The sequence below is a fragment of the Lithobates pipiens genome, unplaced genomic scaffold (genome assembly GCF_037356315.1).
Source record: "Lithobates pipiens isolate NorthernLeopardFrog02 unplaced genomic scaffold, aLitPip1_a1.2 Scaffold_25, whole genome shotgun sequence".
Lineage (NCBI taxonomy): Eukaryota > Metazoa > Chordata > Amphibia > Anura > Ranidae > Lithobates > Lithobates pipiens.
In genome coordinates this window covers 66,269,704-66,296,707 of record NW_027507787.1, presented here as the reverse complement: position 1 = coordinate 66,296,707, position 27,004 = coordinate 66,269,704, and the positions used below count along the sequence as shown (strand labels likewise).

The 27,004-nt window shown below is 43.9% G+C and overlaps 2 protein-coding genes across 4 annotated transcripts in view; one reads left to right on the top strand and one right to left on the bottom strand.

The window, feature by feature from the left end:
- Positions 1-27,004, top strand: part of CDH23 (cadherin related 23) — a 1,769,196-nt gene that overhangs the window by 1,322,371 nt on the left and 419,821 nt on the right. The window lies entirely within an intron of this gene.
- The window catches only part of CUNH10orf105 (chromosome unknown C10orf105 homolog), a 59,982-nt gene continuing 33,494 nt past the window's right edge, over positions 517-27,004 (bottom strand). Inside the window, exons 1-2 of one of the 2 annotated variants that reach the window (XM_077454577.1) lie at positions 14,269-14,387; positions 517-8,095 (exon numbers count right to left, since the gene is read on the bottom strand). In XM_077454577.1, the coding sequence (XP_077310703.1) occupies positions 7,656-8,090 (435 nt within the window). In that variant the 5' untranslated portion in view covers positions 8,091-8,095; positions 14,269-14,387 and the 3' untranslated portion in view covers positions 517-7,655. Of the gene's footprint in view, positions 8,096-14,268; positions 14,388-27,004 lie in introns of those variants that run through there. The other variant, XM_077454576.1, reaches the window with a different exon arrangement.

Below are 27,004 nucleotides of genomic sequence, written 5' to 3'. Positions count from 1 at the left end.
TACATTTTGAAATGTACCAATCGTACTGTTCTGACTGCCTATTTCATGTCTCGAGGCCCAAACATGCCAGGACAGTACAAATACCACAAAAATTACTCCTTTTAGAAAAAACAGACTCTCCAAGGTATTTAGTAAGATGTACGGTGAGTTTGCTTTTAAACAATTTAAGTAACGTTGCCACTTTTTTGGGAAAATTAAGTAAATCAAATGTTGTTTTTCCTCGCAAAGTTATAAATATAACAAGTTATTTCACACATACAGCATAGGCATCCTGTCAATTAGACCCCAAGACCCTTTTTTCTACTCTTCTTGAGTATTGGGATACCACATGTATGAGACTTTTTGCAGCTAGGGAGCCCCTTAAGGCTTTCAAGGGGCATAAACTATGATTCTAAGTTATTGATTACCTATTATATTATATTTTTGGAAGCCTGGAGTGCTAGGACAGTAAAAACACCAACAAAATTGACACATTTTGGAAAACAGACACCCTGAGGTATTTTTTGAAGAGGCGTATATCTTTTGAAGATTTACTTTTCCACAAGTTTTTAGAAAATACAGAAAGAAAATAAAAATGTATTTTTTATACAAAGTTTCACACACATCATAGGCAGAATTACACTGCAAAATACAGTATGCTACTCATACCCAGTATACATAGGGGTACATGCGTGAGACTTTTTCAGAGCTTAGCTGCATAGAGTTGCCCAAAAAACAGATCTGGTATTAAAAGGGCTGAGAAAGCAGCTGCAAGTCCAGTGGCCGGACAGTACGTGGCCAAAGTGATAGTAAACCCTTACATAAGCCCACTAGAATGAATAGCCTCAGGTAATAAAAAATGATGAAGCAAATCCTCCCACATAGCCTGTACCTCTTTATCTACAGCCCCTACACATGAATGTGTCTCAGGAAAGGACCGTTTTTGTTACCTAGGGCAATGTTTCTCATCTTTACAGAACCATGTCCCATATGTGTATTTATTGCCTGTACCCCCTTATCTCTGTATATGGTCTCCAAACAATACCTTTTATTTTTATTAAAAGTTAAAAGATATACACTGGTTTAAAAATGTTTTAGTTTTTTTTATCAAAATATCAGATTGATATTGCGTTCTTACTTTAAAAGGCAAAACCAGTCAAATGCACCCCATGGTGTGTGTATATATATATATATATATATATATATATATATATATATATATATATATATGGCCTAGAACAGTTAGTCAGATTCTGCCTTTAATTCTTCCTCACTACACGTGGGGAATGAAAATGAAATAATGATTTTTTGCAAAAAAATGTATTCCATTACACACTTCTGATTGAAATGTACCTGACTGCAGAGTCAGTGTCCCAAAAATGGAGTGTGAATTGGTGTCTGTGTGTTGACAGCTGTAGTTACTAAAGTCATCAGTAATGACTGGCATACCTCCTGATGTTCTGGTTGCTACAGCCAGTGTACTGTGTTTTGAAGCTAACATAGTATAAAGCTGGCAATGCATGGGTGGTATACCGAAATAATTTCCTTTTGAAAATCATAACTAAGAATTCTCCTTTGAATTTCACACCATTTTCACTTTTTTCACAATTTTCGTGCAATCATCGAATTTGAGGGATCTGGCACGTTAGAATTTTTTTTTAAAACAAACAAATTTCTAATCGGTGATAGGAGAATCCTGCACAAAATATAATCAAAAAAAAAAATGTGCTGTGACCTGGAATGAAAAGGAGATTCTCAGCCACAAAATGTATTTTCTGTAGCAAATTGAAGGCCTGGTTGGTCAAATTTCCTAATCATTTGTGGCACCATCGGATTACAAAACGCACAAAATTTCAGATTTTCAAAAGAAAGTTCATTTGGAATTCGACCTATGCATGGCCTGCATTAGCCATCATATGATAAGTTAAGTCTGCATTCTGGTGTATGCAAGTGTGAAATATTATGTAAAACAAAATACAGGAATGTTCAGCCATCAGTAAATTTATCAGCTGCGGTAAGGCTACATTTTATATATGCAGGTAATTAAGGAGCTGTTATAGATGGTGGCCCTTTGCCATTGTAATTATTAGTTTACAGTGCAAGTATATGATCATGGTAATTATCCACTTAGAAGTGACCTAACAGCACTCATTCATTACATCTTTAACTAAAGCGGTTTCTTGCATATTCATACTATTTTTTATCTTGTATTTTAAAAAAAACTATTATTACTACTGCAAACCTACAAAATAAAAAGACACGCTTTATTATAGCTTTATGTACAGCTGCCTTGTTTCCTTTGTGCAATATATGTTTTTAGTGCAGTTCTCTAGAGTGTTCTAACGCTTCACATTTCCATAGTATACCTTTAAGGCAGAGTTAGATTATGAATCAATGTATCTCTAGGCACTGGGGCAGAAAAATATCTTGACAGCTAATGCTGTCAGGCAAATCTTTATCTTTAGTTGATTAAAAACAAAAATACCAAACCTTAATAGTCTATGTAATTTCTCCTTTTTCTATTTAAAACAAAAGTCTGTGTTCACATGGATACACCTTTTTTCCTGAATATGCACTAGGAGTAGTATACACTGCTAGCATGGAGTTCATGCATACAGCAGAGTTTTGATGGCGAGGTGCACTAAAAAGTGTACTTAGGTTTTGTGCTGCTCTAGGCCTGGCTAAACTCATGCACCCAATAATGTAAAAATTACCCACCCCTTCCTGTCAAGGCCACACCCCTTGCTGTTTAAGACCTGCCCTGACATTTGCGAGTGGGGACACTAGTTCCTAGGGCCGGGGGGGGGGGGGGCAATGGATTCCCTTAATTTACACAGATTTCCTCCGGCTTCCTGTTTGGCTATGGGGCAGGAAGTAATGGGAAATCTTTGCAATGGGACCGGGATTCAAAAATAAACTGACAGGAACTATAACCCTCCCTTACTCTTTCCAAAATGACAAAAAAAAAAGTGTTGCCTATAGTTCTACTTTAAGCACACATTTCTTATAATTTTATGGAGAGGACTAAGAAGATATAACAATGTCAACGGTGCAGCAGAAAACATATAGTACAGCGAGGAAGGTTTGTGGTCCAGGATGATAAGACAGTCAAAATTAGAAGTGGCACCCCCCCCCCCACCCCCGAAGCAGTTTATGGGGGCACTAGACTTATTTGCTTCTCAGCCCAGTCTGCCCCATAAGACTGGAACTACACTAAGAGAGCAAGCTGGCGGGGGCTCTTTTCATGCTGCGCCCTTGCAAAATGCTGCCTTAGGCCTGGGCCTTGTCGTCCTAGGCCAGGATACAGCGTTGGGTACACTTGAGGTCAGTTTAAAAGCATTATGGTTTAACTGTGGGCTCCAGAATGTGTATAAAGCACAAAATTGTGTTTTACAAATGTACTTCGGAACTCTGAAGAAAAGGCACACTCACCAGGAGAAAAGGGGACAGGTCACCTAGCAGAGCTTTCCCTCTATCCAGAAGCTTTCTCTGCAGAGAATGTATCACAGGATATCAGAGGCTCCACATAGCACTCTACCTTTTATGAATCAAAACTAAAATCCACCTGCAGTGTGAAGCAATCACTGTGACTTCTTGCAAAATGCAGAGAATCATAAATTGGCCATACACTGCTTACATTTTGGCTGATTCATGCTGGGTCGACCAACGTTTGAGCAGTGTGTGGCATCCACGATCTAACACTAACCTATCTAGCCGTGTAAAGAAATCGGTATATGTACCTTTTATGAAGCCGCTCCGACCTGATGCCACGTTGAGCTGTCAGCTGCGGAGGTGGTTGCGGAGGACACAAAAATGGTGTGTATACTGTTGTCTTCTTTACAGGGTTAGATAGGTTAGTATTAGATTGTGGATGTCTGTAGATGCAGGGATTTTAGTTTTAGCCTGGACTTACACTTTAAGTAGTGGGTGTGGCGCTGCTCTATGGGATAATGTGCAATTATATAGAAATAAAAATAAACTCCATATATTCCTGTGTATTTGAAATTCACACTATATCTGTGTCCGGTGTTGTAAATCATACGTCAGTGTTAAAAACACATTTTTTATTGGTATATATGCAAAAGCTAAATATTACTAATCAATCAATACATATGATATAAGTTCATAACCATGTGCAAAAATATCCCCAAAATTGACAAATAAAAAAGTCCATTGATGTTTGATTAAAAAAATAAAAAATAAAGTGACTAATGCTCTTTAAAAGTGCTTTAAAATATGAAGTTAGCCGCTCCTGATGAAGTCATTCTGATGAAACGTGTAGAGGGGAGCTACCAGTGTCATTGCGTCACTTCTGGTTAGGGTCCATGGAATGTATCGTGGCCGGTACTAACTTGATTTTTATGCTGTCCAAATGCTTTTTACATGCAAGTGCATTTAGGTTTCGGCAGAAAAGCTAAAGGAGAGATGAGCAACCAACTGTGGATCTGAGGTGTGCTGTGAATGCTATGTACCCCGTAGACTGGAAAGCTCTCTGGTGAGTACAGCAAAAAAGAGGCAACATGAGTTGGAGCACCAGCACAACGTATGAATTTAGTATACACAGCTATTGAAGCACTTTTAAAGAGCCCCTGTCACTTTATCAGTTACTGATGGACTTATTATTTTTCCAAATGTTGAGGATTTATATTATAGATTTTTTCTACATGTTTATGTACTTATGTTTATGTACTTATATCATATGAATTGCTAACTTCATATTTTGAAGGACTTTTAGAGAGGACAAGTCACTTTATTTTTTATTTATTTAATCAAACATTGATGGCCTATTTTATTTGTCAATATTGGGGATATTTTTACACATAGTTGTGAACTTATATCATGTATATTGTTTTTTAGTAATATTTAGCAGTTGCATATATACCAATAGAAATGGTGTTTCTAACACTGATTTCTAACGCATATGATTTACAACACCTAACACTTATATAGTGTGAATTTCAAATACACAGGAATATATTGAGTTTATTTTTATTTCTATATATTTGCACATTATCCCACAGAGCAGCGCCACACCCACTATACAACTTTATCAAACTTAAACGCTACCCTGGTAGTTGTTTTTAGTGGAGGCAGCTTCCTACATATTGTGATAACATTAAGACCCCTTTCACACCGGGGCGCTTTTCAGGCATTTTAGCCCTAAAAATAGTGCCTGTAAAGCGCCTCTCAAGCCACCCTAGTGTGAAAACCTGAGTGCTTTCACACATGGGCAGTGCGCTTGCAGGACGGGAAAAAAAAGTCCTGAAAGTAGCATCTTTGGGGCGGTGCGTGAGTGGTGTATACACCGCACCTCCACCACCCCTGCCCATTGAAATGAATAGGCATCGCTGCCGAAGCGACTGCAAAGCAATTCGGCAGCGCCGCAACATGGGTGCTATTAACCCTTTCTTCAGCCACTAGCGGGGGTTAAAAGCACACCAGGTTACCAGCCAAAAAGTACCGCTATAACAGCGGTAAAGTGCCACTAAAACTAGCGTCGATTTAACACTAATGCCCGCACCACCCCAGTGTGAAAGGGGTTTTAAATAGTTATTGCATGACACCAACATTAATAATCTTAGTCAGTGTGTGGCCCTGCCAGCACTCCTCCATTCAACAAAAGACGATTATGAAAAGAGTCTGTCTGCAGATCAAATAAGATGCAGGCACTGTTTGGGTATTCTGGCACTGGCACTGTCAGGATACAATGATCCACCCGCGTTCTTATGCCGCGTACACACATTCGGACATTCCGACAACAAAATCCATGTTTTGTTTCTGACGGATGTTGGCTCAAACTTGTCTTGCATACACACGGTCACACAAAGTTGGTCGGAAATTGCGAACGCCAAGAACGCGTTGACATACAACATGTACGACAAGCCAAGAAAAATTAAGTTCAATAGCCAGTGTGGCTTTTCTGCTTGATACCGAGCATGCGTGGAACTTTGTGCATCGTGTACACACGATCGGAATTTCCAACAACGGATTTTGTTGTCGGAAAATTTGAGATCCAGATCTCAAATTTTGTGTGTCGGAATTTCTGATGGAAAAAGTCAGATGAAGCCTACAGACCGTTAGAATTTCCGACAACAAGCTCCGATCGCACATTTTCCGTAGTCCAATCGTGTGTACAAGGCATTAGTGTGGACAGAAGAATGGATTCGATTTCTTTAGTTCAGCTAGTAGGTTGAACAAAAGTAGCCTAAAGCTGACCATACACTAGAAGAATTGCATTTGAAAACTTATTATTGTATGATCATTAGTGGAGGTAAAATGATGTTTGCTATCGACTACAGTGATAAAAAAAAATGCAATAGAGAAGGATAGAAAATTTTTCTTGAACAAATTTCTAACAATATGTTTTGTTTTTTTTGTTGGGAAATTACATTCATTCTAAATTTGAATGCTAAAAGCAAATAAAATTTTGATATGCTTTCAAAATACCTTAATGATTTGATGTTAAATCAAATGTATTGATGAGAATATTTGGAAAAAATGTTTGTATGAACATTCATTTGAAATTCCATAAGTGTATGGTTAGCCTTAAGCCTAGTACACACTCCTGATCTGTATTCTAGCGGGGGGGCGTCCTCCTGTCAGAACACAATCGCACAGCAGGGGAGATCCCTGTACTAACACCGGATAGTTAGTACAGTGGCTCCCCCTGAGCTGTCAGTTATTTTTCTTTCAGCCCTAACGTGTTGAACGCAAAAAAAAAAATTACTAGTGTGTGCTAGGCTTTAGGAAGCATGCATACTGCATTTTGAACATAAAATCGAATTAAAGACATGTTGACAGTGGACCTTTCACCACACCAGTTTTGCCGTGGACAAGACAATAGGAACCTTTCCTCAGTCACATGCATCGTGAAAGGAGCATTCCCTTTTCTTGGACAGATACAAAGATTTTTTCTTAATCCCACACTACCAACCTGCTGTGAGAAAAAGTTAAAGTATACAGTATCTAAAGACAATTTTTTCCTGATTTTTATAAAGTAGTGAATGGTTAATGTTATATTGAAGACATTTTCTTCCCTTACTGTCCATTAGACACAGCAGCAAAAGTCTATAAACTCAGTGAAATCTCCTGTTAGGTAATTGTCTCCAAAAAGAATGTGCCCATCAGAAGTTCTTCCTGGATTTTCTGTTATGGCAAAAACTCAAAATGTAAAATTTTCTATTATTTGTAATGGTCATGGACAAATAGAATGAATCTCTCTAACAGCGACACAGCAATAAACTTGACAGAGGTTCCAACCCCTCACAGTTATTTCCAAAAAAAGGCCAGATTAGGAAGTGGATTTTATCATGTTAGGAGAAATGTGCTTAGCCGGTAACTCCATTTGCAGAATAAATAAAACATTAAAAAACGATTCTAAAGCTTTCACATACTACCCCCATCTTGGCCTGGGGCACATATCTAGCTAGGGAGCCCTGCTGTTATGTCATTAAAAATAACAACAGTATGATCTTCTTTATTGACCACACCAATCGGCAGTGCTAGTTATGATACACTGGGAAAATGTTTTGACCTCAACAACCTGTAAGCACTACATAAGCAGAAAGCTAAGATTCATTTGTGATAAGTGTCTCATTGTATTAGGTAGTAAATACTAAAAATGATTTGCTCTGTTTTAGTTCAAACAAATAAACGTGCATTGTTAAAATGTTAAGTCACATTTTGGTGGACTCCATGAAAGACCAATCTTGGTTGGCTTGTGCTCGTCTTGGGTTAGTCCTTTGACACTGAGATATGGGCCGACTGCGTCTGAAGCTGCTGATTGATTGCCTGAGTGAGCCAAGCCTCTTCCACAGTCTGAGCTGTGGCTCATTGGCATCTTCCACATGATAAGGCATGAATTCCCGTGGTCCATACAGTGACTGGTCTAGGGCTGCTGGCTTACAGAGTGTCACAAATATGAGGCAGGTTGCCAGCAACAGGAAAATGCATGCAAGTGATATTATAATAGGCAAGGGATCTGTAAAATCCAAAGGGATGCTGGTGGTATTTGTGGGAATACTCTCTGTGGTGGTGTTAAACTGTTGAAAGAAAGTAGTAGTGCCCCATAGTGTTTCATTGTTGATTGTCTCGTCAGTTCCAGCAGTCATCTTTCCTGTTAAAAAAGGAAGTAATATAATATTACAGTTCTAACATGTTCCTTCTTTGTTTATTCTCTATATTAAGAAATTCCATAACATAAATATCGATGGATTCCGTGTTCCTGCAAAGCATTTTCTAATACCCTCAGCAATGCATTCCCAATGCTTAAGTGCTGATAATCAAGTTACAGAAACTGCAGTGAGTGTTCATCCTTTTCTAACCACAGTGGATTACTGCTATCACCAAATACACTGTATAAAGATATGGCACGTTGGTTCTGGTTGTTTTCCTAATGGGGCTTGGTACAACAAATAGCTGCTTGCAGCAAAAGGGCTACTTGAGGATATACCTTATGTATATACTGCATATGTGTGTGTATATATATATATATATATATATATATATAAATACTGTACTGTGAAGAGATTTGCTCTGAAGAACACTCCACGGGCATGACGCAGGTAGGCCAACCAACCTGCTGATGGCACAGTTCAAGGTACAGGTGATAATAATGAGAGCTGATAAACGTCAATATTGAGTAAGAAACACAGGGCAACCTTATTGTGACAGTCACCAGCTCTCTGCTCAAGGAGCTCTGAGAACTGAGCCGGTGAAAGTTAGCCACCTAGGCAAGTAGAGAAGACGCACGCCTAGGGTGCCCACGTGTCCCAGATTGATAAATTACAATGAAGTAATGTAGTAATAGAAATAATATGATTTGATCACCCTGATACCATATCAAGTATGGTGTTGGGATGATATAAGTGCTAAAACCAGCCATTCACCTGACATCACTCGCCCCTGAAATCCCCGTCAACTCCGAGACTATATCCTCCGGGTCCTTGTCAAAATTGTCCCTGAATGGCATCTTTGGAAATGTGGTTACCCTAAGCACGCCATGCTTCCTATGTCATAAATCGAGTGATGGACCAGCCCCTGCCTCATCCCCCAGCTGTGCTGCTATCTACTAGATTTTATTTGGGCATATAAGTGCTTTTTAAATTAAGACGGTATCACACTATATTGCATCTCTGTGGCTCATACTTGGGGGAGCCAATTTCTACAGATTTAAAGATAAGGAATGCTGGATGTACACTTCAGAGTGTATTACTGCTAATAATTGAAGGTATTACAAAATACCATCTATCTATGTTTTGAATTAACTTTTGATCGGCACTAGCAACAGTTGTTTGGAGCGATTTCTGGCATGGAAGATTACAGCTAACGGAGGAAGGTTCCCATTTATTATATGCCTGGTGGTCACCTAGTGGCCGGAGATATCTGCTGAGCAGATTTATTTTGCACTTTAGCAAGGCATGGTGTTGGAGATATCTTATACACAGAAGAATTGATTTCATTTTCTATTTTTGGTGGACTGTTTTGATATTATTTATGGTATAACTGTATTGTTACACTTATATTGATTTGGGTGTTTTTTATATATATTTTTGCGCCCAATTTTTCTAAGCAATTATGATTTTTAAGAAAAACAAATCCTGAACTTCTCTTTTAATGATTAAATATTGAATACACATCATATTCCACAGAGATTCTATTTAAAGGGTAACGCCACTTTCGTGGGGGAAAAAAAATTGTGAAAAAATAATATAGCACATATAATTACGACACTAATCATATTTTAATTCAGTGTTATTAAAAATAATATTTCCTTTTCAATCTGCAGCCACAGTCATTTTCTGAGAATGCATTGCAATATGGCTACCTGGAGTTGTTCTGTAGAGTGTATATTGACCACTCCCCAGAAACATAATTTCCTGCTTGTGTGATTGGCTCCCCAATTTTCCCAGAAGTCTGTCTAAGATTCAAGTCAGATTTCAGGCATCCCCTGCAACAAAAATGTCATTTTTGGAGAGATACTTTCAATAGGAGCATGTCTAAAGGGATGCATGCAGGCCCAGCAGATTTCCTCATTGGTGCCCTGCAGCTGTACACCTGACAGTTAATTATGAAACCACTCCCATTAGACCCACTCAGTACAGAGGCACAGACACGGATTTCTTCAGAATAACAAAGGTAGGAACGTGCAACAAAATTTGTTATAATTCTTGCAATGTACATCGATCACTGAGAGGGGAATATTTTTTTTCTCAACAAAAGTGAAGTTAAGCTTTAAGCTTCAAATGACTTTTAACCGCTTGCCAACCATCCGTTGTCATTATACTGTGGCAGGTCGGCACGATCCCACAAACCATTGTAGCTATATGTCGGCTCGCGGGGACCTGGATAGCAGGCGTGTGCCTGCTGCACAGCAGGGGCTTCCAATGCTTGTGACCAACAGTTGCTATGACCACCGACCACGAGCGATTGCGAGCACGAGGGACAGAACACGGAAGTGTGTGTGTAAACACACAAATCCCTGTCCTGTTCTGAGAGGACTGGCAGATCTTTTCCTATTGGCTAGGAACCATGATCTGTCACTTCCTCTAGTCAGTCCCCTCCCCTTACAGTTAGAATCACCTTCCAGGGAACACATTTAACCCATCGATCGCACCCTAATGTTAACCCCTTCACTATAGCGCAAAATATAAAAAAACACGAGTCGATCAAATACCACCAAAATAAAGCTCTATTTTGTTTGGGTGCAGCATTGCACGAACACAAAATTGTCAATTAAAGCGACGCAGTGCCGAATCGCAAAAAATGGCACGGTCATTCAGCAGCCAAATCTTCCAAGGCTTTTAGCTGTAATTTACAGAATGCTATCTGCACTTATATAATAAGCACTTAGATAATCACCCTGAAAGCCAGAGATCACTAAAATGCATATTGTTAATTGATTCAAATCTCGGCCGGTTCAGCAGGGACCAGCTGAGATTTGAACCATGTATGGGAAGGCTGATTGCATCCAAGTTGCTACCAACTGGTCATCCGACATCACGTATGAAGTAACACACAGGGCAGAGCTACATGCTGACGTCATCACATTCCCTGGATTGCGGGTGGTTTCCTGTATTCGCCAGCGTGGAGTGTGTTGTATTGCGCAATACTTATTTTTTGATGTATGTACCTTTTTAATCTATAATAAACAATTTAAGAAGGTTTTTCACTATCGGAGTGTCTGTTTCCATACTTTTATGGGAGCGCTTGTAGAATGACAGGCCGGAGGACCATCGTAAAGATTATTGCCTCCTTTGGAGAGTACCTATAGCCATGCTGTGATCTTCAATCCAGTTATTACCCATGTGCCCTTTATGACCTGTTTTTAAGTAGAAGGTCACTCTCAGCTGCTAAGCGTGCATTTCTACCATTGAGGTGGTGGTTTTCTGCACCAACTCTCCAATTTTGGTGATGGATACTCACTTTGATACTATGATTTTAATATTAGCACCTAAGAAGAGGACTTAATTTCACGTGGATTTTTTTACATTTTAAGTTATTGTCTTAATTTTGTTGTTTTTATGTATGTTGTACACATTTGTATTTGCATTGGTATATTATACACATTTGTTTATTGGTATTTGAATACACTTGGAATTTGATGTTTCTTAGCGCAGATTGATATATTGAAACTTTAGGTTTACAAATATCTCATAGTAGAGCTGCTGCTTCTTGTATTTTACATTAGACACTTAAAGTGGTTGTAAACCCTTACAAACCACTTTGACCTACAGGTAAGCCTAGATTAAGGCTTACCTGTAGGTCCAAGAAATATCTCCTAAACCTATACGGTTTAGGAGATATTTGCCCGAAGACAGGCACCGCTGTAGACAGCGGCGCACAGGCGCACTGAGCGCGGCATTTCCAACAACGGAGCTGCCGCGCGTGTCGGCTCCCGTGCGCATGCGCGGGTGTGACGTCATCGCGGCTCCGCCGAATGACAGCGGCGGAGCTGTGAGACCCCACCGAAAAGATGGATGCGCCGGACTACAGGGGACAGAGGTGACATCGCTGGCTCCTGTGTCAGGTAAGTGACACATAATGGGCTACTATGCGATGCATAGTAGTCCATTATGCTTTGCCTTTGCAGGGAATGAAAGAGGAAGTAAACCCATCAGGGTTTACTTCCTCTCTAACTAATTGATATATTACTTCAGCCCTACTGGGTTGAATGCGAATAAAACTACTAATGTGTGCCAGGCTTTAGAAAGCATTCATACTGTATCTTGAATCTAAGATCTAATTAAAGACATGTTGAGAGGGAGACATTCACCATACCAGTTTTGCCTTGGACAAGACAGTAGGAACCTTTCCTCTGTCACTCACATGCATTGGACGCATAGAGCAGCGGCTTGGGAGTGGACACGCTGTGGTGCCCCCAGGGCAAGTGGCTTTCTCTGGGGTGCACAGCTCGAAGGGGAGGAGCACTGGTGGGGGACCCCAAAAGAAGAGGTTCTGAGCTGCTCTGTGCAAAATTACTGCACAGAGCAGGTAAGTATAACAAATTGTGTATTAAAAAAACAAACAAAAAACAAAGCTTTAATATCACTTGAACTCCAACTTTGACTATAACATGACCCTAACACGAACCTCAACTTTACTGATATTAAAGAAGCTATATGATCTATGTCCCGTACAAGGTTAAAGCTGAACTCCAGGTATGGTCCTCTTTTCATAGTTACATTGAATGACATCACAACACAAAAATACACATATTGTGCATTACCCCATGTTGTTTTAATGCATGTTACCACAACACACAACCATGCAAAGGTGTGGCAATAGGTATAGGTATTTTATTCACAATGCTTTGCCGTGTTGGTGCAATGCATAATCTGCTTTAACCACTTGAGATCCGCGCTATAGTCAATTGACGGCTACAGCGCGGATCTCCTTCTCCGGGACTACGTCTATTGACGTCGTCCCGTGTACGAGCGGCCTGCGCGCCCCCAGAGGGGCGCGCGCGGCGCGCTCTGTGATCGGCGAGTCCATGAGACTCGCCTGATCACCGATCCGTGCAAGGGGTCGATGCCGACCCCTTATCACGTGATCAGCTGTCAGCCAATGACAGCTGATCAGGTGACATAACGGAGCCGGTAATCGGCTAGTATTCCTCCTCGCGCTGACAGCGCGAGGAGAAAAAAAAAGCCGATCACCGGCGGCCGTGATCGGGACATCAGTCCCGATCACAGCCAGCAATTCAAGCGCCCACCTGCCCCCTGCCAGTGCCCACCTGCCCCCTGCAGTGCCACCCTAATAAAAAGTAAGTGCCCCCCGTCAGTGCCACCCAGCAGTGCCCGCAGTGCCCACAGTGCCACCCAGCAGTGCCACCCACAGTGCCACCCACAGTGCCCACAATCTGCCTCAAAGGTGCTGCACCCCAGTGCCGCCCATCAGTGCCCAGCAGTGCCGCCCATCAGTGCCCAGCAGTGCCACCTATCAGAGCCACCTATCAGTGCCACCTATCAGTGCCCATCAGTCCCATCTATCAGTGGTACCTATCAGTGCCCATCCGTGCCACCCATCCGTGCCACCCATCCTTGCCACCCATCCGTGCCATCTTATCTGTGCCCATCTTTGCCCATCAGTGCCGCCTTATCTGTGCCCATCGGTGCCGCCTTATCTGTGCCTATTAGTGCCGCCTTAACTATGCCTATCAGTGCCCACCAGTGCAGCCTATCAGTGCCCACCAATGCAGCCTATCAGTGCCCACCAATGCAGCCCATCAGTGCCCACCAATGCAGCCTATCAGTGCCGCCTAATCAGCGCACTTCAATGAAGGAGAAAAATGACCCGTTTGCAAAATTTTATAACAAACTATTAAAACATGATTTTTTTTTTTGTTTGTTTAGCAAAAAATAAAACTCTGAGCTGTAACTAAATACCACCAAAAGAAAGCTCTATTTGTGGGAAAAAAATGATAAAAATTTCATTTGGGTACAGTGTTGTATGCCCGCGTAATTGTCATTCAAAGTGCATCAGCGCTGAAAGCTGAAAATTGGTCTGGGACTGAGGGGGGTTTAAGTGCCCAGTAAGCAAGTGGTTAAGGCAATGCAACCGTGTGAACAGAGCTAAATGTAAAAAGGTCAGGCACATTGATCAGCAGCAATTAATTTTACAGATGGAAAAGAAAATTATCTTACGATTTTCAGTAATATTATAAAGAAAAGCGTCAACGCATTAATGTCACTTTACGTCTTCTTTATGTTACTTGGGACTTGCAGATTAAAAGTCATTGATTGTGTCAGTCATTCATCATGCAAGCAGCTTAAATGTGGCAAAACTTACCAGCATCCGTTAGTAGCAACCGACTTGTATGGATGTGTCAAGTGTTTTATTCTGTCAATTGATTTAGAGGAAAGGAAGCTGGCAGCATTCAGTGAAAAGACATGTCAGTTTCATATAAATGGAGCTAGGAGCTCTCTAAATCATAGGCCCGGTGTTCTATGGCAGCTCAAGTATCAGGATGTGTATATATATCCGTAAGTGCAGATCATCTCAGCAGGGAGTCTTCAGCAGGGAGCGTCAGAGGATTTGCATACATTATGGAGATATGCCCAAGAGTCAAAGTGAGGAGTTCCTTAAATAATAGAAGTGTGTGAAATTTGGACCTGACATCCTGAGATATTTGGCCAGTTTTTTTTTTTTTTTATAGTGTCAAGCTATAAAACATTGGTCTTCTCAATGTCATTTTATGATACTTGCACGCTTTTGTTAATAACAAAGTGAATATTTCTATATAAACATATAATGGACCTATGTGGACATCCACCCCAGTCTCAGAACATGACAGCTGCCCTGGACTGCTTTACATTATTTTATTCTTATTTTACCATATTCTGTTATTCCTAGTGAGCATATTAATATCGGGTTAGAATTTATATTACTGATTTAACTCCCAATTATTTGTACCTGCACACAGAACAACATAATAAAAAACGAATACCTCACCAGGCAAATGTAAATTTGCATAGGATTGCACGTCAGCTGGGACCACTACCATCCAAGCTTAGAGCAGATCCAATCACCCAGATGATACTAAAGAAATGTACCGTATATACTCGAGTATAGGCCGACCCGAATATAAGCCGAGGCCCCCAATTTACCCCCAAAAAAACTGGCAAACTTATTGACTCGTGTATAAGCCGAGGGTGAGACATGCCTGTCCATCCCTGTGTGTGTGTCCGTCCATCCCTGTGTGTCCGTCCATCCCTGTGTGTCCGTCCATCCCTGTGTGTCCGTCCATCCATCCCTGTGTGTGTGTGTGTGTCCATCCATCCATCCATCCCTGTGTGTGTGTGTCTCCATCCATCCATCCCTGTGTGTGTGTGTCTCCATCCATCCATCCCTGTGTGTGTGTGTCTCCATCCATCCATCCATCCGTGTGTGTGTGTGTGTGTCCAGCCTACCTGTGTCCCGAGCCTTTGTCCCGAGCCTCCGTCCCGTGCCTTGCCTCCTTGCCTCCGTCCCGTGCCGTGCCGCCGTGCCTTGCCTCCGTCCCGTGCCGTGCCTTGCCTTGCCTCCGTCCCGTCCCGTGCCGTGCCTTGCCTTGCCTCCGTCCCGTGCCCTCTTCGTCGGCGCCTCGGCGGCCATTGTAAAATTCAAAAGCCTCCGCCTTCGCCTGTGATAGGCGGAACACTGAATTTCCCAGCAGCCTGTGTTCCGCCTATCACGGACATCGTATCATCCTCGTCCGTAGTACGAGGATGATACGATGTCCGTGATAGGCGGAACACAGGCTGCTGGGAAATTCAGTGTTCCGCCTATCACAGGCGAAGGCGGAGCCGGAGGCGCGGCTTTTGAATGATAGAATGGCCGCTGTCTGTCTGCTCGACACGCTGATCGAGCGGGCAGACAGCGATGACTCGAGTATAAGCCGAGGGGGGCACTTTCAGCCTCAAAAAAGAGGCTGAAAATCTCGGCTTATACTCGAGTATATACGGTATATTGTAAGTTAGAGAATGCTTGTTTTGACATTCAGCCAGCATTACAGGAAGATGATCATATTGAATTTTAAATAATACAATATACACAATAATTACAGATACAGTTATAAGCATCTAACAAGCAAGTCTTTACAATGACCCTTGTGTTCTTGTACAGTCCCATTGACCTTAGGCTAAAATTGTACGTGAGATATTGACTTCTACCCATAGTAAGATCAGGCTTCGTCCTTTTTGTGTGCTAAACAGTTGAATTGGATTTTAATGCTTGACTGTAATTGTATGTATATTGGTAGTTTAACCTTCAGCAAAATGCCTAGACCTGTATCCCCCCCCCCCCCCTCAGGTTACCACCACCCCAACCCCTCTGATGCCACCTCACTTTTTCCTTCCACCCTCCAGGAAGCAGGCACAGCAGCCAATGAAGCACTGGCCCAGCAACCAGTATCTTAGAAACCATTGGACTTGGCCATACCAAGCCATAACAACCAGTGATGCAGTGCAGCCCAGCAGCTAGCATTCTAGTAACCAGCTCTGTAATGCTGCCCTTTGTATACAAGGAATGTTACTGTGAGGAAATAATATGCCAATATGGACAGTTCAGCCTCAATGCCATTCCTCCCCTCCAAGGTTGCCGTTGCCTTACTTTGCCTAATTGCAGCATACCCCTGTAACCAACATCGGTGGTCATTTAGTATTTGTGTTTAGCAGTAATCACCATGTGATTTGTGGGACATGGGGTTTTACTTGTGCCACAGAGCCTACTTTATTGGACTAATCGCTGTCCTGGATTTTGTGCATGGCTAGCAATTAGAAAATGTTGATGTCAAAGGTCTTTAGGGTTTGTTCACACCACAATTTCAGCATTTCAGATGAGTTTTTGCATATTTATTAACTTTATTTATTACTGGTAATTATATAGCGCTGTCCATTTGCACAACACTTACAGTATATTGTACATTCATATCATTTCCGGCTCCAGATGACCAGATGTGAAAAAGCGGGTGTCTCCTATCTGCAGACTCCGCAGCTCAGGTAATCAGTCACTGCAAACTTCCCAAATATTTGCCAGCGTGAAGGCTCATGCAAAATAAAAAGTGCTCCAAATCATGTAATATGTTTTAACACCAAAAATTTTTTTTCTTTATTGCATGAAGTCAGATGCTGTAAAAAGGAGTCCACCGAGTCTCCAATGTACAGATAGTGTTTAAAATACAAACAGCGTTGAAAACGAAAAATAAAATTGCTAGCAGATAAAAAAAACCTGTATGTGGTTTTAAATTGCGATCACACATGCGCAGGATGTGTGGACGTAGCCACGTCCACACATCCTGCGCATGTGCGATCACAATTTAAAACCTCATACAGGTTTTTTTATCTGGTAGCAATTTTATTGGATGGATTAAACAGTGCTCCATGAGATGTTTAAAGCTCTGTGGTATTTGTTTAAAACCTAACCCTGCTTTAAACATCTTCAAAACTTTATTCCTGACCTGTCTGGTGCATTTCTTAGGCTACTGTCACACCGGCGCGTTAGGGGTGTCATCTGTAAAGCTCTGCTATTTTTAGCGGCGCTTTACCGTCGTTTTGGCACTTCGGCGGTGCTGCCCATTGGTTTCAATGGGCAGGGGCGCTTTAGGAGCGGTGTATACTCCACTCTTACAGTGCCTCAAAGATGCTGCTTGCAGGACTTTCTTTAGGGTCCTGCCAGAGCACCGCTCCAGTGTGAAAGTACTCGGCCTTTCACACTGGAGTGAGAGGAGATGCTCTTTATAGGCGCTTTGCAGGTGCTATTTTTAGCACTAGTGCCTGTAAAACTCCTCAGTGTGAAAGCAGCCTTAGCCTTCATGTTGCTGTTTGTTCACTAAGGTTCTCTAACAAACCTCTGATGGCTTCACAGAACAGCTGTATTTACACGTATTTACAAGATTAAACTACACACAGGTGGACTCTTTTTACTGAGGTGACTTCTGAAGGCAATTGGTTCTACTTGATTTTAGTTAGGGGTATCAGAGTAAAGGGGGCTGAATACAAATGCACACTACACTTTTCAGATATTTATTTCTAAAAAAAATTGAATACCATTTATAAATTTCCTTCCACTTCACAATGATGTGCCACTTTGTGTTGGTCTATCACATCAAATACCAATAAAATATATTTACGTTTTTGGTTGTAACACGACAAAATGGGCAACATTTCAAGGGGTATGAAAACTTAATATTGGAAAGTCTAAAGCTGCTTTCATACTCATGCTTGCACTCTGCAGCACTTTTAAAATGCACTTTGTGTTTTAAATGCATTGCATGCATTACTACGCAGATGTGTGAATAGCTGGTTGTTAAAGCGGGAGTCCACCGGGACTCCGCGTTTTTTTTTTAAAAGCCAGCAGCTACAAATACTGCAGCTGCTGACTTTTAAAATAATGACACTTACCTGTCCAGCGCGCCCGCGATGTCGGCACCCGAAGCCGATCTGTAGATCGTATCTCGGGTGCTGCCGCCGCCATCTTGGGTATGGGAATCAGGATATGGAGCCTTTCGGCTTCATTTCCCGGTTCCCTACTGCGCATGCGCGAGCCGCGCTGCGCAATAAGGACGGTCCCCGCTGCCTCTGGGATCTGTGTGTTTTCCCAGCAGGCAGCGGGGCACTTGCGGGAAGGGGCGGGCACTTGCGGAAAGGGGCGTAATATACGCCCCTTTCCGCAGAGAGCTATCCCGGAAGTGGGTACAGATACCTGTACTGTACAGGTATCTGCACCCCCCTCCCCCCTGAAAGGTGCCAATTGTGGCACCGGAGGGGGGGAGGATTCCGATGAGCGGAGGTCCACTTTAGGGTGGACCTCCGCTTTAAGAACGCTGTCGGATGATAGCCCGGGATAATTCCTTCCCAGTACTTCGTTTTTAGTCAGCATGCTCCAGTCCCTCGTGTGCAGGAGTAATGCTACCACCGGGTCTGTGAGGGGAGGAGGGGAACCAGGGCCGTCTTGATCCAATGTTGATTTGACCCTGGGCAAAACTTTTCTTGGGGGCCCCTTCCCCATGCAGTTTCACTCACGACCTGCTCTGAGACATACAATAAATAGCAGCTAGACTCAAAATCAGATTACTGAATCAGATCAGGCAGCTATTGCAATTGGTTGCCAGAGGTTGCAGTGTATCATTACGGCTCACTGGTTAGTTGATAGTGGTTACAGCACATGATTTCTGCCTGTTGATTGGTTGCTAGAGATTACTGTGGATGTGACCTCAGGGGGGCATGATATACATATCAGTACCGCCGGCCGCCTCTATTTACATATGAATGCCGGTAATTTACATGTTAACACAGGGTCTGCAGGGGAGTCATCTATACAGGGCCGTCTTTAAGGCAGGGCAAAAGGGGCAGCTGCCCTGGGCCCTGTCATTGTTGTGGGGCCCAAAGCAGCTGCCTCATACTTGCCAACTATCCCAGTTTAAAGTCCCTTGTCCCTTGAAGTTTTAGCCCTGTGCTATGTCCCGATATATATATATAACAATAGGGCAGAGCTGGGCAGCATTAGTAGCAGTACTTTACACTGAGATATTGGGACACAGCACAGGACTAAAACCTCAAGGGGTGAGGGAATTTAAACCAGGATAGTTGGCAAGTATGAGGCTGCTTTGGCCCCCACAACAATGACAGGGCCCAGGGCAACTGCTCCTTTTGCCCTGCCTTAAAAACGGCCCTGAGGGGAACTTCTAACAGCCAGCATCTTTGTGTCATATGAGCCCAAAAAACGGATCCTAAACGTAACATTATTATAATAATTTTAGAGAGCTTCATACAAAAAAACAAAAGGCAGGTAAGGTAAAACAGCTTTTTCTTGTACATTTTTATTAGTTAATTATGTTTATTGTGTGGACCAAGTAGCTCAAAACAAAGTAAACCTATAGGAGTCAAATCGTTCACATACAGCATGGTGAATGATAGTTTGTTAGCTGCGTCATCTGGGTGACTGACTGTAGCGCTGATAAGCAGTACCTGCTTGAGAATTAATGTGATAGTTTCCTGTTATCACTCTGTGAATCTATTAGTGCTGCAGCCATTAGAAGTTAGAACTCAGAATCGACTTAATATGTAAATGTGTCTTATGTGCCCTGGTTCCTAAAAAGACACCTCTGGTGGGTTTAGTGAGGATTCCCTGTGAATGTTTAGGGATAGCTGGTGTTATTACAGGACCACATGGGGCATAAGTAGGATACAGCTGATGAAAGATGCAGTAACATTGATTAGGGTGATATATTTCTTCCATATAATTATTTTGATGAGCTTTCAACATAAAAATACCAGTTGCCAAGCCAATCGATTATTACCTTTACTGTCTAAACTCATCTCTCTATACCAAGTAGGATTCATACCGGGCAGAGAGGTGAGAGACAACACCCCGAAAGCAATAAATATACATAAATGGTTAACGCTGACACACCAACGCGGCTTCTTATCACTGGATGCGGGGAAGACATTCGATAGAGTGGCCTGGGACTACAGGTCTGAAGCTCTTAAAGCACTCACCATTCAGGAAGATATGCTAAAATTCATCTTAGCCCTTTACTCCTCTCCCACCGCCAAAGTCTAAGTTAACAGCCACCTATCAAATGCCTTCTCAATATCGAATGGAATAAGGCAAGGTTGCCCTCTCTCTCCCCTAATCTTCAGTCTCACCCTTGAACCGCTACTATGCCGCCTCAGGGCTAACACCGATATAAAAGGGGTCTCGATATCCAAAACCACTGTAAGCCCTTGTACACACGGTCGGACATTCTGACAACCAAATCCATTGGATTTTGTCCGACCGATTTTGTCTGACGGATTTTGTCCGAAACTGTTGCATACACACGGTCGGACAAAGTTGTCGGAAAATCCAATTGTACATAACGTGATGACGTTATTTCGTTACGACGGGACTATGTTCAGGCTAGTAGCCAATAGCTTTGGTCTAGGAATTTGATCTGAGCATGCGTGGCACTTTGTCTGTCGGAGTAGGCTACATATGATCGGAGTATATCCGATCGGAGCATTTTGTCGGAAAATTTTACCGGCAAGTTGGAAAAGTTGGTCCGTTGGATATTTAGACGGAAACAGTCCGATGGAGACCACACACCGTCGGAATACCCGACAACACGGTCCGATAGGACACATTCCATCTGAATCTCAGACCGTGTGTACAAGGGCTAAAACTAGCTGCTTTCGCAGACGATATATTTTTGTTTCTCACATGTTACATTGCCTAACTTGCTTAAAGACTTTTCTACATTCAAATTCTTAACCAACCTACTATTAAATATCTCCAAATCATAAGCACTAAATATTTCCCTACCAACAGATACAATGCCAATTGAATTACCCATTTAAATGGAACAGGGACCCAATCATATAACCCAAGTCCAATTACCTTCCAAATTATCAAACCTATAAGCTAAAAAATACCTCATGATTCTCCAAAACATTCAATGGGATTTAAAGTCCTGGTCTGCAGGGCTTTTCTCATGGTTTGGTAGGGCTTTGATCCTTAAGATGAACATTCTCCCCAGAATATTATATGTTATGCAGACAGTACCCATAAAACTACCGAGGACCTTATTTGCCTCCTATTGCAGAGCCTGCACGGAATTTATTTTGTCAAGTCACGTCCTAGAATAAGCTTTGAAAAGTTAGTAGTTCCCAAGCTAAAGGGTGGTATTGGCCTCCCAGACATCGTAAAATACCACTGGGCTTGTCAGCTAGCAAGGATTATAGACTGGAACGTTCTAGAAAGCATGGGTACAAATCGAACAAGCGTTCTCTCCGCTACCTCTACACCAACTTGCTAGGATAGCTATGGTCCCACATACCACAAGAGTGCAAACTACATCCGTTAATTGGCAACATGTTGCACATCTCCAAAATGGCTTGCCACAAACTTAAAATATCCTCCTCTCCGGGCCCGCTAACCCCTATTTGCCACAATCCTGAATTTTCCCCAGGTTTATCAGACACCTTTCTTTTGGACTTTGGACCCCATCCCAACATCAGAGCTGAATACTTTTTCTCAAATGATGCTTTCCTGACCCTACCCGCATTATCAGCACAGATGCCAGGTCACCCCTTCCCCTTCTGGACATATATCCAATTAAGACATTTTCTAGACAAACCCCTATTACATCCTTAATATTTTAGACAGCATACACCATTCGAAACATTATGCACAAGAAAAAAGTCACAAGTAGGGATGAGCTGAACACACCAGAACTTTCGAACGGACCGCAAATTCGTACGAACTTTAGAACCCCATTGAAGTCTATTGGACTCGAACGTTCAAAATTAAAAGTGCTAATTTTAATGGCTAATATGCAAGATACTGTCCTAAAAAGGGTTTGGGGACCTGGCTCCTGCCCCAGGGGACATGGGTCAATGCAAAAAAAGTTTTAAAAAACGGCAGTTTTTTCAGGAGCACTGATTTTAATGACGATTTAAGTGAAAAAAAAAGTGAAATATTCCTTTAAATATCATGCCTGGGGGGTGTCTATAGTATGCCTGTGAAGTGCCACGTGTTTCCCGTGTTTAGAACAGTCCCTGCACAAAATGACATTTAACGGAAATAACGTCATTTAAAACTGCTTGCGGTTTTAATGTTATATCTGGTTACGGCAATATGGATGAAAATCATTGAGAAAAATGGCATGGGTAGCCCCCCCTGCCCATTACCAGCCCCTTTGGGTCTTGTACGGATATTAAGGGGAACCCCGTACTCATATTAAAAAAAGGAAATACATGTGGCCCCCAGGCCCTATATACTCAGAACAGCAGTATACAGGCGGTGCAAACAAGGTTTGTTGTGTTAAGTAGAATCTGTTTGTCATTTTCAACTGGTACATTTTTAAAGTGTAGCTCCAGTCAAAAAATCTATTTTTAAGCTTTTTGGAAACGTAGGGAAGGGTTATCACCCCTGTATAATTTGTTTTGCCGTCCGTCTTTTTTCATCTCACTTGCTGTTGTCTCCTTCCATTTGCAAGTAGGAGATGTTTGTAAGTTGGATATTTGAAAGTAGGGGCCTGCCCTATATGCTCTGCAGAAATGGCAGAACAAGGTGTTGGTTTTGCCACAACATTGTAAGCCCTCAAAGTGACTCTTGGTGGGCGCTAGGGATGAGCTTTGTGTTCGAGTCGAACATACGTTCGACTCGAACATTGGCTGTTCGTCCGTTCGGCGAAGTCCGAACATTTTGGTCCGTTCGCGCCAAATTCGTGTGGCACTCACGGCCCACAATGCACTGCGATGGCGCAGTGCATTGCTGGCTCATGATTGGCCAAGCATGCACTGTGACCCCCGCATGCTTGGCCAATCGCAGCGCCAGCAGCGAGGAGAGCCATGATTGGCCACAGGCAGGATGCCTGTGGCCAATCATAGCTCAGGCTGTGTAGTGCACACCCCACACTATATAAGGCCGCCAACGCGGTGGCCTTGTGTAGTGTGTTGGCGTCTGAAGCAGTGGGTGTTCTGTGTACCTTCAACACAGTACACACCGATCGTTTTTGGACGATTTTCAATCTTGCTGTTGTGTAGTGGTTGTTGTCTGCGTGCCCTGACCGCAGTATACACCGCTATATTCACCTCACCTATATAGCTAGTGATCTATCTTTTATAATAGAGCTTGCAGTCAGTAGTGTTAGGAGATAGTGCGTGCTGTCTGCGTGCTCTGTACCCAGTACATACCGCTATATCCACCTACATAGCTCTTCTCTATTTGAGACCACTTGCCATCTGCAGGAGTTATTGGAAGTTGTGTGTGCCTCCAGCACAGCACAGTATACATCTGTATATACCCCTTTATCTCTGGTGTTCTATAATAAAGGCATCTGCAGGAGTTAGTGGGTGTTGTGTGCCTCTAGCACAATATACACTACCCAACTGCTTTTTTACCCAACTCCCTTCAGGCCATTACCATGTCTGGAAGGCCAGCAAGGAGAGGCAGACAGGCGCGAGCCGATAAAAGAGGGCAAGCAGGCTCTGTGTCTAGAGACAACAGTGCTGGTTGTGGACGCCGTGCATTGTCATCAGCACGTGGCCATGGGACACGCTTGTCCTTCTTTTCGGCAGCTGGACATGTTGAACCGCAACATGCCAACGACTTGGTAGAGTGGATGACCAAGCCCACTTCATCCTCCTCATCCTCTCTCACCCAGTCTCAGGGTACTAGCAAAGCAGCTGCCAACGCATCGTCTTCCCTCCTCTCAATGTCATCATCAGTGACTCCTTCCCTAGACCCACCACGTCCTCCTGAGGAGTCTCCTGAACTCTTTGAGCAGTGTTGGGTACATGCTCCAGGAGGATGCCCAGTGTTTTGTGGGCTCTGATGATGACACTCAGCTAGAGGAAGGCAGTAGCGTGAGCGCAGAGAGAGGGGATGCTCAAGAAGGACAGCAATCTGGCAGTCATGTTCCACAAGCTGCAGCATACTGCCAGGTTTGCTACAGCGATGAAGAGGGAGGGGATGATGAGGGCACTGACTCCACGTGGGTGCCTGGAAGGAGAGAGGAGGAGGAGGAGGAGGCACATGTCCAACGAAGCAGGATGCCCTCCGGGGGCCAGCTTAGGGGCAGCACACCGACTGAATCACACCGCAGAGCTCCGCCTGTGCAGAGCGCTGCCTCTGCGCGTTATTCTAAAAGTTCTTTGGTGTGGGCCTTTTTTGAGACGAGTGCATCAGATCGCACCGCTGCTATTTGCAACATATGTCTCAAGCGTATCTCACGTGGCCAAAACATCAGCCGCTTGGGCACCACATGCTTGACCAGACATATGTTGACCTGCCATGCAGCTCGTTGGCAAGCGTACCTCAAAGACCCACACCAAAGAACAAAGCGGACCTCTCCTTGCTCCTCATCAGCTGGCATCTTCAACCCCACTAGACCTTCAGTCCTCTCTGAAACCTGCTCTGAGAGGACTGAAGGTGTAGAATTAGGTGTGTCACAGCCAAGTGCTTCCGGGAACTCTGCTAGCGGTACACCCACGTCCGATTATAGCAGGCAAATGTCCCTGCCCCAGCTGCTGGACCGGCGAAAGAAGTTCACTCCCAGTCATCCACATGCCCAGCGGTTGAATGCTAGCTTGGCTAAATTGCTAGCACTTCAACTGCTGCCTTTTCAGTTGGTAGACTTGGCCCCCTTCCGTGAGTTTGTACAATGTGCGGTTCCTCAGTGGCAGGTCCCCAAACGCCACTTTTTCTCACGGAAGGCGATTCCGGCTCTCTACCGGCATGTGGAAGGCAATGTCCTTGCCTCGCTGGACAGGGCGGTCAGCGGTAAGGTGCATATTACCGCTGACTCATGGTCCAGCAGGCATGGACAGGGACGTTACCTGTCTTTCACGGCCCATTGGGTCACTCTTCTGGCAGCTGGGAAGGAAGCAGGACAAGGTGCAGTAGTGTTGGAGGTTGTTCCGCCACCACGCCTCCAAAATGCTACTATTGGTTGTGACACACCTCTCTCCTCCACCCCCTCCTCTTCTTCTTCCTCCATGGCCTCTTCCAGTGCTCTGTCCTCAGAACCAGCGGTGCTCCGTAGGCGTTCCAGGGTCTACGCAAGTACGCAGGCAAAACGATGCCATGCCGTGCTTGCGCTGGTTTGTTTGGGGGACAGGAGCTACACTGGGGCGGATGTTTTGTCAGCTCTGCAGGGGCAGGCCGAGAGGTGGTTGACGCCATGCCAGCTTAAGCCAGGAATGGTGGTTTGCGACAATGGCACCAACCTCCTCTCCGCCCTCCGACAGGGACAACTGACCCATGTGCCCTGTGTAGCTCACGTCCTTAACCTGGTGGTGCAGCGGTTCTTGGGCAGGTACCCCGGCTTACAGGATGTCCTGAAGCAGGCCAGGAAAGTCTGTGTGCATTTCCGCTGATCATTTAATGCCTGTGCTCGGCTGGCTGAGCTCCAAAAGGAGTTGAACCTGCCCAAGAACCGCCTTATATGTGACATGCCCACCAGATTGAACTCAACATTGGCCATGCTGCAGCGGCTGCACATGCAGCAGAGGGCCATCAATGAGTACCTGTGCGACTACGGCACCAGGACAGGGTCAGGGGAGCTCGGTTTTTTCTCACCACGCCAGTGGGGCATGATCAGGGATGCATGCACTGTCCTGTCACCGTTTGAGGAGGCCACAAGGATGGTGAGCAGTGACAGTGCATGCATCAGTGACACTGTACCTCTTGTCCACCTCTTGGAGCATACGCTGCGTGCAATAATGGACAGGGCACTTGAGGCAGAACAGAGGCAGGAAGAGGAGGACTTCCTTGCCTCTCAAGGCCCCCTTTATCCAGACAGTGTTCCTGCTGTGCCACCCATCACACAGGAAGAGGAGGAGGAAGAGGAGGAGGAGGATGATTGTGTCAGCATGGAGGTGGAGGCTGGCACTCAGCATCAGCATCAGCAGCAGCAGCAGCAGTCTTGTAGGGATGATTTACAGTCCCAAGAAACATGTGGACTTGTACGTGGCTGGGAGGAGGTAGCTGCGGATCATGTTGTCCTTAGTGACCCAGAGGACTCCGGACCGAATGCCTCAGCTAACCTACGCTGCATGGCCTCCCTGATCCTGCAAAGCCTGCGGAAGGATCCTCGTATTCTTCGGATCAAGGAGAGGGACCATTACTGGCTGGCCACTCTCCTTGATCCACGGTACAAGGGTAAGGTTGCCGACCTTATCTTGCCATCGCAGAGGGAGCAGAGGATGAGACATCTCCGGGAGGCCTTGCAGAAAGGTCTGTGCAACGCGTTCCCAGAGACTGGGAGGTTACAAACTCCCGATCCTGGACAACGTGTTGCTGAGGCATCGGTCAGAAGGAGCGGTGGAGAAGGTGGCCGTCTGACTGATGCTTTCAGACAATTTTTTAGTCCGCAGCCCCAAGGTATGATCGGTTCCAGCACCCATCGCCAGCGTCTGATTTACATGGTGCAGGAATACCTAGGGGCAAGGCCAGACTTGGACACCTTTCCCACCAAAAATCCTCTGGCTTACTGGGTCTTCAGGATGGATCACTGGCCAGAGCTTGCACAGTATGCAATTGAGCTACTGGCCTGTCCTGC